General features: G+C 48.1%; 1 protein-coding gene across 2 annotated transcripts in view; it reads right to left on the reverse strand.

Annotated features, from left to right (window-relative positions):
- ZNF592 (zinc finger protein 592) overlaps positions 1 to 15,686 on the reverse strand; it is a 34,860-nt gene that overhangs the window by 8,317 nt on the left and 10,857 nt on the right. For both annotated transcript variants that reach the window (XM_034667838.1, XM_034667836.1), the window contains 2 exons: positions 10,015 to 12,277; positions 2,036 to 2,214 (listed from right to left, as the gene is read on the reverse strand). In XM_034667838.1, coding sequence (XP_034523729.1) covers positions 2,036 to 2,214; positions 10,015 to 12,258 — 2,423 coding nt within the window. In that variant the 5' untranslated portion in view covers positions 12,259 to 12,277. The remainder of the gene's footprint in view (positions 1 to 2,035; positions 2,215 to 10,014; positions 12,278 to 15,686) is intronic.

Genomic DNA, 15,686 nt, shown 5'->3' on the forward strand with positions numbered 1-15,686 from the left:
AAAAAAAAAGGCTTGACAAACTGAATTGCTTTTGAGACACTATGTTTCTTTTTATTCTTGCAGATGAAAGTAAAATAAAATATTGAATTAAAAGAACCAAAAAATGCTATGAATCTATCTGTGTTATTGGAAATTCCTTGGATTCAAAATTCAAAGATAAAGATTTAAGTTTTGCTTGCATTTTTAGGGGATTGGACTCAATCTTGGAACAAGCAGCACACGCTTAAGTCACAGTTGGAAAGGTATTTTCAAATGTTGCACAATACTGTAAAAACACACATTCAGGTGTTTGGTTTTAAAAATGTGGCCTGGGGGGGCACCCAGATGGCTCAGTCAGAGGAGCATTCTACTCTTGATCTCGGGGTTGTGAGTTCGAGCCCCATGTTGGGGGCAGAGGTGACTGATATTAAAAAACAACAAACACAGTGGCCTGGGGTGCTGCCGAGCACTGCTCCTCTGCAACATGGCAGCAAGGGCTTTGTGTAACCCACCTCTGGTTTGTTCCACTTCTCCTGCACTTTAGGGTCTCCATTTCCCATCACACGCAGAAGCAGCCAGTTTACACTTGGAAGTGCTTACACCAGGACAAGCCTGGGAGTCCCCATAGCCCCTCCCCACCCCTCCACCCTGTCTGCCAGCTACCATCAAGCTTTAAAGCTTCTGCTCCCTAAAGCTCTTCCAGATCTTCCTTCTCTCCATCCCCACAGCCCCCAGCCTCTCATCTGGACCACCACACTCGCCTCCCAACTAGTCTCTGGGCTCTCCCCTAACACACATCAGCTTCCCAGAGCGATCTTCCTGAAGCACTGGTCTAGCCAGACCACTCCCCTGCTCCAGAACCATCTGAAGCCCCCCACTGTCCACTGGAGAAAGTCTAAGTGTCTGCCAAGGACTACAAGGTCTCGCCTGGTCCTGGCCCTACTGATGCCCTGGTCTCATGTCCCACCACACCCCCATTCATCTTGCCCCCCCACAAGATGTTCACCGTTCCTGTAGCCTGTCGTGTGACTGGCATCCCTGCGCATACCCTTGCCAGACATGCTCTCCCCCTTTCGCTTGCCAGAAAACCTACTAACTCCTCTGTGAGCTTCCCTGACCACCGCCTACTGTGGGCCTTACCGCTCTGCGTTACCATCACTTGTGCGGGTCTGCGACCTACCACACTGAGGCCCCCTGACGGCAACTCTGTCTCAACCCCCTTTGTATCCTGAATGTCTAGCACAGTGCTAACGACCATAATAAGTACTCGAAAAGAAAGTTATTCGATGAACTAAATTAATATTTTTTTTAAATACCAAAGAGAAGAAAACCTTACTAAATTTGGACAAAATTAATTTTCAGGTGTGAAAGTGATAACGTAAGAACATCAGAAGATGCAGAAAGTCCCGAAGATAGTACATCAGTAAAGGGGCCTCACCAAGTGGCTGTAAAAGTTAGAGATCAATGTGTCTGGGAGGGCGTTTTCCTCCCCATTTTGATCTTTTTCCTGAAAATGACTTCTTGCCTACATTTATTTGACACGTGAAGGAGACTCAGTTTAAAACAGTTTTCTTGGTTTTACTATGAGGCTGATCATTTTTCCATTTTCAGGTTGTGCTTGTTTCTCACAAACGGACAGAAGTTCATCAACGTAAAGGTCCGAGAGCCCTTCACACCTTGCAGTTCTGGTTGTTGATGCAAATTGAGAACATGTGAAAGTACTGCAATTAGTAAATGTGTTATTGTAATGGTACTTTAAATTTAATATGCTGCACACAGTAACTCTGTAAGCAAATTGACTTTATATACTTTTAAAAACCAAACTAATCTCCCCAAACCGTCCCTTCAAAGCTACTTTTTCATGTTTCTTTTTAACTACTTATTATTGCCCCCCTGCTTGTTCTTGTTCTCTAAAAATAAAAACCCCTACCCAAATACCAGCTAACATTACTGACTTACGAGGGCTGGGGCCCTGGCTCATCCCGAAATGAGTTCCGGCCCAAGAAGAGGACCAGCCCCTGGGCCTCCCCAGGACATCACGCCAGGCAGCACCCACCTGTAGCCCACCTTGCGGGCATAGTGCAAGCAATTTTCCTTCACGTGGGTCTGGAAGTAGGCGGAGCGACAGAGGGCCCCGCACTCCGGGCAGCAGTAGGGGGACTTGTGGGCGTGGATCCGCTGGTGGGCACAAAAGCTACACTGGTTGGGCAGCAGCATCTGGCACACCTGGCAAGTCTAGGAACAAACACCAAGAAAACAGGTCATGCAGGTGCCACAGGTGCTTCCAGCTCTCGGCTCTCCAACCACAGCGGTCTGGCTCTCCTAGAACAGGGGTCGGAACAGCCATCCCCTGCCCCCCCAAACCATGCTCTCTTCCAACCCTCCCAGGATCCCTGACACCCCCAGGCTGTGTTAAAAGTGTTGATACACCCAAGCAAGCTTTGTCTCTCACCTTATTCATCAGAGACAGAACCGACGCTATGTTTCCAAAGATCAGTCCTGCTTCTAGGACTGTGAGTGTTCCTTCCCTCAGGCTTAGCAGACCAGCTCTTCCTTTCCAGAGGCCAAAGGCACTGCTTCACGTCTCAGACCCCACTACCCTGTCAGACCCACCAGGGCCTCTGCCCTCGCTCAGCAGAGACGGTTCCCGCATGACACCTCTAGTCTGGTGGCTCAGGGACTTCCAGAGCAGAACTGATTGGCCCTCAGAAGCCCCCAGGGCAGGGGGACTGAGCAGTCTTCCCAGCGTCCATGCCCTCAGCTCTGTCTGCCCACTCAGGGGAGTCCAGAGCCACAGCTGACCACACAAGCCCACAGAAAAGGGCCGAGTGAGGAAGAACATCTTCACTCCCAGACTCAGGAAAGAACCGGGGCAGGGAGAAGTCCTGCAGCCCCCACTGCTCTAGTGGGCACAGCGCAGACAGCCTGGGGGGAAGCAGCAGACCGCGTGGGCGCCTGCGTCAGCAGAGGCCCTTCTGGGTCAAAAGGGGACCACTGTGCTCGCTCTGCACTGCGGGCTGCTGACTTGGGCCCAGAGGAGTTGCTCAGAGGGACGAGGTGTTAGGGAGGACAGGAAAAGCAAAATCCAGAACATGGAGCCTCTACAGGACACACAACCCAGTTTTTTCAACAGGTTTCAAGGGAAAAACAGAGAGAAAAAGGAAACTTATACATTAAAAGAAGTTTAAGAGAAATTTTCACATTGCAATGTATAGCACTTATTTAGAGCCTGATTCAAGCAAGCCAACTATAAAGAGAAATGAAACAATCAGAGATATTTGAACACTAACTTGATAATGATATTGGGACATCTGACAAATGGTATTAAGGTTTGATAATAATAAGAAATTATCATTATTACTAGTTTTGAAATGTGATATTATATCCATGTTTTTTGAAAGGAAAACCTCATATTTTATAGATCACACTGAACTATTACAGATAGTGATGTGGGGATTTGTTTAGAAATAATCCATGAGTGGGGAAGGATGGGTGACAAAATACATAAAACGAGATGGGCCAGGAGTTGGTAATTGTTAAAGGAAGGTTTGTTATATTCTTCTGTCCACTTTTACATATGTTTGAGACATTCTGTAATAAAAAGCCTTTTTAAAAAAAAATATTACTTTGGGTGCACAACAGTAAATAAGAAAGGGGGGAGGATGACCCCCCCCCATACACACAGGCATACCTATACATATTTGCAGAACAGGAGCCAGGCAGAGAGAAACCACAAGTGAATAGAAATGGTCACTTATGGGGCAGGAGTGAACAGAGTGAAAGCAACAGGGATTTCCAAGACTTCAGGGAGGACCTTGTCAATGTAGTTTTAAGCTTGGAATCACATAAATGTTTTACATAGGGGTTTTGGTTTTTGTTGTTTTTGTTTTTTAATTCCAACACCTGTCACCAGGTCCAAAGCTTTTTTTTTGTTAAGGTTTATTTATTTGAGAAGGAGGTGGAGGGGAAAGAAGGGGGGGGGAAGAGGGAAAAGGAGAGGGAGAGAGGAAGCAGAAGCCACACTAGAGTGCAGCCCGATGCGGGGTTCAACCCCATGACCCTGAGGATCCTGACCTGAGCCGAAAACCAAGAGTCAGAGGCTTAACCAACTGAGCCGCCCAGGCACACCCTGGGCCCCATAGTTTTAAAATCATATAAAATTAGGGGTGCTGGGTGACGCAGTCAGTTAAGTACCCAACTCTTGGTTTCAGCTCAGGTCATGATCTCAGGGTTGTAAGATCAAGTCCCACATAGGACTCAGAGCTCAGCACAGAGTCTGTTAAAGATTCTCTCTTTCCCTCTCCCTTTCCCCCTCCCCACCAGCACACATGCAGGCACACACATGCACGCACACTCTTGCTCACTCTCTCTCTCAAATAAATAAATCTTTATATGTATATATAAAAGAGAAAAACAGCATTCCCTAAAAATTGAAAAACAGAAACTAAATAACCTAACAACGTATCAAGTTGGTGACATAATAACCATATAGAAAAAAGACTAGTTCCCAGTGACCTTAAAAATGCAGTATTTTGACTTATACATCCTTGCTGTGATCTACTCTAAGAGCAGAACGAACTACAAATACACCCTTGATTTTATGTAGTTGTCCTAATGTTAAAAATAATACTGGCATTGGGGCGCCTGGGTGGCACAGCGGTTAAGCGTCTGCCTTCGGCTCAGGGCGTGATCCCGGCGTTATGGGATCGAGCCCCACATCGGGCTCCTCTGCTGTGAGCCTGCTTCTTCCTCTCCCACTCCCCCTGCTTGTGTTCCCTCTCTCGCTGGCTGTCTCTATCTCTGTCAAATAAATAAAATAAAATCTTTAAAAAAATAATAATAATAATACTGGTATTGATATTTCAAAATTTGCATGTACATATGTACGTGTGGTAGGAAAATCTTAGGAACCAAGATTTTCAGTATAAAATCAGTTACATAAAAACTCCATAATTTTACATTTGAGTAACAGTATAAACTCATGATTTTTCTTCCCTTTTTTTTTAAAGTAGGCTCCATGCCTAATGTGGAGCTCAAACTCACAACCCCAAGATCAAGTGTCATGTGTTCCACCCCCAATTTCTCCTTTTTAAGTACGTATACTGCTGGGGCGCCTGGGTGGCTCAGTTGGTTAAGTGTCTGCCTTTGGTTCAGGTCATGATCTCAGGGTCCTGGGATCGAGCCCTGTGTCGTCTCCCTGCTCAGCAAGGGAGTCTGCTTCTCTCCCCCCCCCCCCCCCCCNCCCCGCTTGTGCTCTCTCTTGCTCACTCATTCCCTCTCTCAAATAAATAAAATCTTAAAAAAAAAAATACATATACTTCTTGGGGTGCCTTGGCTGGCTCAGTGAGAAAAGCATGCAACTCTTGATCTCAGGGTCACAAGTCTGAGCCCCACACTGAGTGTAGAGATTACTTAAATAAATAAAACTTTTTCAATAAATAAATAAATACAATAAAAACATATACTTCTCAGCTCTGGCCACTGCAAAGGCCTTGTAGCAGACACGCCCAGCAAGCATCTCTGGTACCCGGAATGCAACGTCTAAATACCACTCCTCACTGCAAGAAACCTGGCTCTTGGGAGGATGGCCGATCCCAAGTTAAGCACAAGAAATGTGTCCAGGATATCTTGTTGGGACTGAAAGTAAGGAAGCTTCTCAGGTTTCATGAGTTCATGTCCACAGGACGTAGGGGCCAGCCTGACGGGGCTCCACAACCGAAGATGAAACAGCCTGACCATGGAAAAGCAACTGACCCCAACACACCAAACACGTGAAAACCAATGAGTTCACTGTAAGGACAACAGAGGAGACCACCTCATGCCCATTAGGGTGCCTATCATCGAAGGCAAGCAAGCAAACAAACAAACAAACAGACAAAACAGAAAATGACAGGTGTTGGCGAGGATGTGGAGAAATTGGAACCCTTGTGCACCATTGGCAGGAATGTGAAATGGTGCAGCCGCTGTGGAAAAGAGTGGGGGGGGGGGGTCCCCAAAAGATTAAAAATAGAGTTACCATATGATCTAGCCATTCCACTTCTGTGTACATGCCTGGAAGAATGGAAAGCAGACTCTCCAAAAGATATTCGTACACCGTGTTCACAGCAGCACTATTCAAGCAATACCCAAGGGGTGGAAGCAACCCCAGTGTCCATCAATGGATGAGGGGATAAACAAAATGTGGTATAAACATGCAATGGGAAACTATTCAGCCTTGAAAAGGAAGGAAATCCAGTCACGTGCCACAATATAGGTGAGCCTGAAGACATTACGTCAAGGGCAATAAGCCAGTTCCAAAAAAAAAAGCCCTGTACGATTCCACTATGTGAGGTACATGGAATCCAATTCATAGACAGAAAACAGAAGGCTGGTTGCCAGCGGCAGAGGCGGGGGGGGAATGGGGAGCTGTTTAATGGGTATAGAGTTTCAGTTTTGCAAGATGAAAAGAGTTCTGAAAACTGATTGCACAACAGTGTGAATGTCCTTAACACTACTGAACTGTACACTTAAAAATGGTGAAAATGGTAAACTAATGCTATGTGAATTTTACCACAATTTTTTTTTTTTAAATAATAGAGGACGGACTCTTGAAACACTACTTGAGACTGTTAGGACATCAACTCACTACTGTAAAAACTGTTAACTAAGGGAAACAAATTAAGTATATATCCCCTTTTCCAATATAAACCATATTTCAAGGTAACCACGTAGTCCTCATTAAAGAAGGAAAGATAGTTTGCACAGAATTCCAACTAGTAACTGAGAAAGAAATAATAAAATTACAAAACATTCTTCTTCAACTCCTAATAAAATTACTGACTCAAGGAGCAATTATTAACGAACACTAAAATAATTAGGTGAAAGATAGGGAACTTTACAATGAAGGAACCAGAACATCCCCACCTAAACTCACTGACCATGTTTAGTATCATTAAAATTGAGACAATCAAGGACTCTGTGCCTCCCTGAAGTCATGAAATATGAAGAACATGATACTCCCCTCTGCAAAACTGCCTATTTCTAGTCTTTATTGCCAATTTCTGATCGACAGATAAAATATGGGGTATTGAAGAATGAATTAATTGTATAAGGAAGCATCAAACCTATAATCATCCTGAAAAATTCTCAGGACACACGAACCAGTTTCCTCAACCAATCAATGATATGAAAAACAAAGTGGTGGGGTCTGGCGGGGTAGAATGGGAAGTGGTATAGTTCTAGACTGAGAAATTTAAAAGACAAAAACAAATGCTAACATGTGGTCCCTGTTTGGATCCTGATTCAAAACAAGCCCAACTACCATATGCACCCCAATGTTCATAGCAGCATTGTCCACAATAGCTAAATCGTGGAAGGAGCCGAGATGCCCTTTAACAGATGACTGGATTAAGAAGCTGTGGTCCATATATACAATGGGATATTATTCAGCTATCAAAAAGAACGAGTTCTCAACATTTGCTGCAACATGGACGGCACTGGAGGAGATGATGCTAAGTGAAATAAGTCAAGCAGAGAAAGACAATTATCATATGGTTTCTCTCATCTATGGAACATAAGAACTAGGAAGATCGGTAGGAGAAGAAAGGGATAAAGAAAAAGGGGGTAATCAGAGGGGGGAGGGAAGCATGAGAGACTATGGACTCTGAGAAACAAACTGAGGGCCTCAGAGGGGAGGGGTGTGGGGGAATGGGATAGGCTGGTGATGGGTAGTAAGGAGGGCATGTATTGTGGTGCACTGGGTGTTATACGCAACTAATGAATCATCAAACTTCACATCAAAAACCAGGGATGTACTGTATGGTGACTAACATAATATAATAAAAAAATATTTAAAAAAAAAACAAGCCCAACTATAAAAAGATCATTTTTGACATGAAAGGAAAACTTATATATGGACTTGTATTAGATAACATTAAGGAACTGTTCATTTTGTTGGTTGTGACAATGACATTATAGTTAAATAAAAGCTTAAGACCAAGAAGAAGCAGTCTGTCTATGCTGACATCCCAACAAGAAGGCTGGGAATGCAGGAAGCCCCCCCGCTGCCCCTGCAGGGGGAGGCGTATCCAGTGCAGGGGAGAAGTCGGAAGGCCTGCATGTGCTCCCCTACAGTCCCTACACCAACTAGAGTGAAGCCCAGACCCACTCCATCCATGTACCCCCTTCCCTGCATATGACCTGAAGCCTGGGTACTGTCTCAGGAAACCACCAGCCAGCAAGGTTAGGTTTTGACCCCAGACCTCAAACCTTGCCCTTTCCCTGAGACTCTAAGACCACATTTATTGCCAGGAGATTTTGTGAGGGATCTGCGCTGGGCTGAGAGAAGCCTGACGGCCTTCCTGGGTCCCCTCTCCCTTTCTTGTCTGGGGCCCAGCTCCCACTAGAGGAGAAGATGCAGGATGGGAGAGGTGTCAGCCGGGGATCCTACACCCCAACCTCTGAGGGCTCGGGTTTTAGAAGACAGGTAAGGAACAGTGTGGACAAACACCAAGCATCAGACCTCTGCTGTCAATGGTTCTGATCACATGACCTAGAAGAAGTGGTCACCTATGCGGGGACAGCTATGTGGGCACAGCCATGCGGGGAACAGCAAGAAGACCGAAGCCCCAAAGGGCCGGGGTCACCACACTCCATGTGACTCCTCAGAAGCACAATGCAAACTGAGGAGAGAAGGTGAAGATGGGAGGCGACAGCGAGCCTATGGCACCTCGCACAAGGGCCACAGGCCACCAAACTCCGCCTCGTGTCTCCTCCCCAGCGCTCCCCAGGCTCCACAACTCTGCTCCTCAAGCACGCTCTGCTCTTTCTCGCACCTCTGTTCCCTAAATCTAGAACACCTTCCCCCCAACTCTTCTTGCAGGTCCAACTCAAATGTCCCGGCCACGCATCACCTGTCCTCTGCCCCGAGTCACCGTGAGCTAATCCGTCCACGGCACCCTGTGCAACTCTGTCTACAAGCCTTTTAGCCCCAGACTTTGTCTGCCTCACACTGTAGCAGGTGGGTGGTGAGCCCTGTCCCTGCTGAGCCATGCGAGCCCGTGGAGGATCAGTGCGACTCACTCCCACCAGCACCCCTGGGCCAGGCAAGGGAGCCTCCCTCCACACCGTGCGTGCTCAGAACACCTGCGCAAAGCTCCTCGCCCACCGGACAGGTGCGCAGGCCCCTGCTGAACCACAGTAAAACGAGCTGCTTTGCTTTCCTCTCAGGCCTCTGCAGCCCTGGCTTCGGGCAGTTCAGGGAGGGGTGGGCTTGGCTGGATTGTGAAGAGTCACCTGGAGGAGGAGGAGGAGGAGGAGGAAGAGAACCTTCTAGAGGCCTACATCCACAGGACCTGGTGAGTCCAGACAGCCACCGACACAGACAGTGCCAAAGGGTGCTTGCAGCAGAGACTGACCTCAAAAAAAACAAAAACCAATCTCATCGGCGTAAGAATTGTTCCAAGAATTGGAACAAGCAGAGAAACGTGGCTGTCTTCCTAGCGTGGTGGGGACGCAGACGAAAGAGGCCCCAAAAGCCTCTGCCACGGCCTGCATGCCCGGCTACTCTCCTTCCTCAGCCCCTGCCTCGGCCCTACTGCAGTCTCCCCACAGGGAACAACTCCATAAACACCCGGTTCTGAGAGTACAGACTCAGGTGCCGGGTGGTGATGCACCTACCTCGGCCCCCCAAGTTCTCTGGGCACGTGCAAAGCCCGTGCTGACACCTCCCAGAGACCAGGGGGCCATCCAGCAGAGCCCAGCCCAGGCAGGACGGTGGGCCCTGCCCACCCACCCAGTAGCAGGAGCTGATCAGAATGTGCGGCGTGCCCACAGACACAGATGGTCAATCTTCCGAGTCTCCCCTGAGTTGGGGGCAGGACCCTTTCCCCAGTAAACACCAAGCACTATGCATTCCGGAGGGTCACTAACCATCAAGCCAGACGTCTTCTTCTAAGACTCCCAGTGCCCCCGCATCAGGGAGCTTTTCTCCATGCCCAATCATGGAGCTCGTGAAAACCAGGGGGCTGACAGCCATCGCAGGAAGGGTCTGCTTACCAGCCCCTCGGTTTCCTCCGTCGTCCTCTGGAAATGTGCAGCCATAGCCATGTAGTCGCGTATCTGCCTGTGACACTCGAGACACTTGATTCCGTGCCGGATGAGCCTCACGGGGTCCGGGTAGAGCGGCAGAGCTGGGAGGGTTGGGCTGGCAGTGCCCGAAGTGAGGCCGGGTTTGGGGGAGGCCGGGGGCGCCGGGGCTGCTGGTGCCGGGGAGTTGGCAGGGGCTGCCACAAACATCTGGTCCACGGAGATGGGCTTCACAAGCAGCTGCGAGCACTGCATGACCAGCCCCTTGCTCTTGTGGTCGCGGGCGTGCCGGAGCAGGCTGCACTTGTTGAAGAAGAGCAGCGTCTGGGAGCACAGTGTGCACAGCACCTCGATGTGGACGCTCCGCCGGCCGTAGTGCTGACTCAGGCTCTTCTCTAAGGCAAACGCGTCCCCACACTCCAGGCAGCAGTAGCCACTGGCCGGCACGTGGATCCTGCTGTCCGCGGGTGGGCTGAGATTTGGCGCGTAGAGGGGCACGGGGTTGGAGCTGTGGAGGACCTTGTTGAAGACCTCCACAACCAGCGGGGCGGCCTTCTTCACCTGGTGGACCAGGGGCACCGACATCTGCGGGAGCTGTGGCTGGCTCCGCCGCTGCGCCGAGGACTTGGCCGTCACAGACGCGGCGACGCTGTGGGGGACGAGGTTCAGGTTGGCCAGGTGCACGGCCTTGGGCAGGAGGTTGGCAGGGGCCAGGGTGGAGGCCTGCAGCGCCGTGCTCTGCTGTGGCTTCTTGCCCGTCTGTGAGCCGGGGGCAGCCCCCTTTGGGACCCGGGACCCGGAGCTGCCACAGGGAGATGCAGATTCGCTGGCCTTGGGCATGCTCTCGTCCCCTTTCTTGTCACCCCGGGGGCTCCCGGAATTTGTGCCCACCTCAGGAGAGTGCACCACTGCCGGCAAGGCAGTGACCTCGTCCTCTGGCGCCTCGCTCGGGGCCTCGGCAACGGCACACCCTAGAGGTGATCCAACGGGGGACTTACTGGGATCGTCGGGGTCTGGCAGGATCCTCGTGACAGTCCGTTTGATTTCCCCCGATGACGTCTTAATGGTTTTGATTCTAACTTTGGGAATTGCTGGCGGGGAGCTGGCAGCCACTGAAGGGGAGCCTTTGCTGCTGCTGTCACTGCAGATGCTCCGAGGGCTGTCTGATGGCTTGATATTCTTTCTAGTGGCCTCCAGAGGGCTCCGGGGACTCTTTGGTGACTTAGGCATTTTGGGGCTACCTTTGGAGCCCTCTTTAGTGGGCCCTGAGGGATCCTTTGTGTGGCCAGCCTGATCCTCTTTGGTGACACTGGCCACTCTTTTGGCCTGCAGGGCCACCAAGGCTGCAACACAAGAGGAAAGCTTGGAGTGAGCTGGCTTCAGACGCTGCCTAGGGGGGACTGACGAGCAAGTACCAAGTTCCAGGGCAAGCCCCTTCGGCTCTCCAATACTGTTGCTGGGGTGGCTGTTGAATTCCAAAGCTTCCCCAAAGAATCGACTGGCATCCAGCTCCTTGTGAGGCTCCCCCACCTTCTGCCCACCTCGCTCCTGCTCCTGTTGACTCCCCAAGGGCAGAGGTTCCGGCTTGGGCTCCTTCTTACAGAAGTGATCAAACATATGGAGCTCTGGGACTGGAAACTTAGCCAGAGCCTCCAGGACTGGGCCCCCCACAGGCCCACACCCAGGAGGGGGTGGAAAATAACCGTCAGAGTGCTTGGGCTTCATTCCAAACCCATTATCTTTGATGGCATCCTCAGGTTCTGGGCTAGAGATTGGACTGAACTGGTTAAAGGTCGGTAACGGCTCTGACTTGGAAGGTTCTAGCTTGCCAGGGAAACTCCTGGCACTGTCTCCGTTCATGAAAGTGGAATCAAACTTCCCACAGTTGTGACCCAGGTTGTGGGGATCTGGAGGCAGGTCCGAGCCCCGGAATCCATTGTGCAGGAGGCTGGGAGCAATGTGGTCTTTCTCTGCTTCAAACGACTCCTGGCGGCTGGTGTTCTTGACAATGACACTCACGGCCGGCACATCTGAGGATGATCCTGAGTGAGACAAGGACACACTCTCATCCATGCACATGCCTGGAGGTTTGAGTGGACTCTCATTCTCCTCACTGGGTGTCTGGATGGCCTCCTTGGCATCAAGGCTGGTGGGGTCTGGGATGTCAAAGGCAGCCAGAAGGTCATCAAAATCTGGAGTTTTCATGTCCCCCATGGCTGGATGCTGGCAAGGGCTACAACAGAAACAGAACAGAATCGGTGATTCCCCAGGATCCCCCTGGACTCTGTCCAGCATCATCTTCATCACACTAACACACACGCACACAGCCAGGACACACATACAGGAACCCCCAGACTCTGGGAAGCCACACACCTGACTTTTACCCCAACAGGTTTCCAAAATGCTGGACATCGGGGGAGGGGTGGAAAGAGAAGTTTATATGCAGTGACAAGCCCGCCAGGCCAGCCCTAAACATCAATACCTGGAAATTCCTGGCTGACTGCACAGCCAAAAAGAGAGAGCACTCATACCACACTCCCTCAATTCCTCAGGGACTATGGACACTCCCTAATCATGGGCACTAGCAAAAAACCAATCACTGAGACCTTAAAAAACAAAAGAACAAGCATGGCTTAGCACCTCTTTTCTTTGGAGAACTTCTGATTCATAGATGAGATGAAGCTATAACTTCTGCTAACTTAACTCCTAGTATTTAATAATTAATTCTGTAATTTTGGATTTTTGCTAAAGGAATCCAATCAAATCCAAGATGATTTGCTATTACCAAGATTTATGCTGTCTCATAAACAAACTCCAGCAAATTATATCATCTCGAAGGCCTTTTTTTCTCTAGTCAGTGTCTGCCTGAATCCTTCCATTTTCACCTAAAACTGTTATTGGCTGGCAGATGGATCATGAAATGTGAGGGGCAGAGGGACTCTCAAAGCCCCACATGGTTATCAAATGGGCCAGGGAACAGTGTCAGGGGAGCCCCAAATTTTATTTTAACTTAATAGACAAAGAGAAGACAATCCAGCTGTTCCTGTCACGCTCTGGAGCAGAACCACAGCACTGATGTGACAGAGGAAAGCCAAGGCCTAGGAAAGAGGCCTCCCATCAGGAAATCCCTGTAACGCTCAGCTAGCTGGCTCCTGCTGGAAAGAGGAAGAAAAACCCCACCATCTCCCTTGTTCGGCCACAAATCCTGCATCTGCTTCAGCACCTCAGAGCCTCGCTTGTGTATTTCTTGCCCCATGCTTATACTGAAAACCTGTCTGGATGCAGAACGACAAAACTCCTTCAGAAAGCACTACAGTGGCTGCACAGAACCAGACAGGTGGCAAATCCTGAGGTCCAGGAACCCCAAGGCCAATGTTCTTCGCCTAATAACAAAAATCCCCAAAAGCTATACACAAAAATATACAGCATTATTAAAACAACACAAAAGAGACAAACACACACAGAATCTAAATGTCCAAGAACAGGGAATGATTAAATAATTGATAGACTATTATGCAGCCATTAAAAATCCTAATTATGACATTTACACAGCAACATGCAAAATTACTTATAGTGCTAAGGCACCTGGCTGGCTCTGTCAGTGGAGCGTGCAACTCTTGATCTCAGGGTTGTGGAGTTCTAGCCCCACGCTGGGGGTAGAGTTTACTTAAAAATAAAAAAATCTTTTTTTAATAATTTCTTTTAAGATTTTATTTACTTATTTGAGAGACAGAGAGAAAGCACGGCTGGGGAGAGTGGAAGGCAGAGGGAGAGGGAGAAGCAGACTCCCTGCTGAGCAGGGAGCTTGACATGGGGCTTGATCCCAGGAACCTGGGATCATGACCTGAGCCGAAGGCAGACGTTTAACCTACTGAGCCACCCATGCATCCCCCAAAATTAAAAATCTTAAAAAAAAAATCCCTCATAGTGTTCAGTTAAAAAAAAAAAATACCAAAACATTGTCAGACTAGAACATATGTAAAACTAACTATGCATTTGAGCCAAGATTAAAAGAAAGAGAAAACTAATTATGCAGGGGGGTGGGATTACTGGTGGGTTATTTTTTCAAAACTCTTTTTGTGCTGATAGATTGCTTTTGTAATTTAAAAAGGGATAAATAAAAGCGGGACAAAAACATTTAAAACCACAGGGGAGAGGCACCTGTGTGGCTCAGTCGGTTGAGCACCTGACTCTTGATTTCAGCTCCAGTCATGATCTTGGGGTCCTGGGATCCAGCCCTGCGTGAGGCTCTGTGCTCAGCAGAAAGTCTGCTTGAGGGTTCTCTCTCCTTCTCCCTCTGCCCCTCCCCCACTCACAGTTTTTTTCTCTCTCTCTCTCAAATAAATAAATCTTTAAAAAAATTTTTTAAAAAAGAACCACAGGGGAGCAGGTGGCATAGCAGAGGTATACCTGTTACCACCCCCTGGGATCAACAGGTTTGCAGGTTTGGTTTTTTGCCCCCCCCAACCCCTAACAAAACACATCTGCCTGCTTCAGAGTTCTCACAGAAAATGAAAAATACCCACCTCTGGGAATATATCCAATTATGGTAGACAATAATAAAGTGAAATACCAATTATCTAAACTAAATATGATTGGCAAGATATCTCTTTGAAATGAGGTGTAAAGTTCCTTGACACAAATGACTGCCTCCTGGAAAGAGGAGCCCATAAGCAAGCAGAATTTACTGGCTATCAGTGCGAGCACTAACATCCCCAAACCAAGTAAAACATTAGGCAGGTGGATCCTAACTGTACAGAAATGCCTCTGTGATATTTGCTGTGTAAGTTTATTTCTTTCCCTCCCCCCCCTTTTTTTTTTACAGTCTAGGGGACAAAAAGATTGAGGGAGAAGGGCAGAGTGGATTGGTCTTTTTAAGGAGCTGAGAAAAGCTGGTGTGAAGTCACAGGAGCTTACAGCAGAGAAAGATGACATCAGAAGAAGTAATGTTCTCCACACAGGGAAATCTCAGGGATTGGCTGAGAATGGTCAGAGAGAAGGCAGGTATCTTTGGCTCGGAAAATCAGAGCAGGGAAATGGTCTGGAGGCTCAGCATCAGCAGCAGGAAAAACCTTTCTAACCTTTGGAACTTAAATACCAAAGCTGACATTTTAAAAAGCCAAAGATCAAGTCCTGTTTTCTATTTACTCATAGTAGGGAAAACCGAACACAGCAGCAATCAATAGCAGTGAATAAGGGACTCATGGTGTACCTACCTATTTGTATTTCTTTAAACCTTGTCCTAAAGAGAAATTAACCAAAATGTACCCTGTTATCAAAGCAAAGGAAGAAACTGTACAGAAAAAGACCACCAATAAAAAGTTCTAGTCATCAAAAATCTGCCAGCACAGGAGTATCTGTAACGTGACAGTAACTCCCATTCTTGTCTTTACTATAGAGAAGGCCCGTACCAAGCAGTAAGTAAAAGATAAGCAGCCCACTAGAAAAGTGAGCAAAAGTGAGCAAAAGTGGTGAGCACACAAGTAAAAAAAAGAAACACAAGTGGACAGTGAATACATAAAAAAAAGCTGCTACCTCACAAGAAATTAGAGAAATACAGATTAAAATAATGAGAAGTCATTTGACCAATTTGGCTTGCCAAATTGACCAAAGTTTTCAAAAAGTAATTCCTGGGGGCACTT

The sequence above is a fragment of the Ailuropoda melanoleuca genome, chromosome 9, assembly GCF_002007445.2.
Source record: "Ailuropoda melanoleuca isolate Jingjing chromosome 9, ASM200744v2, whole genome shotgun sequence".
NCBI classification, from domain to species: Eukaryota; Metazoa; Chordata; class Mammalia; order Carnivora; family Ursidae; genus Ailuropoda; species Ailuropoda melanoleuca.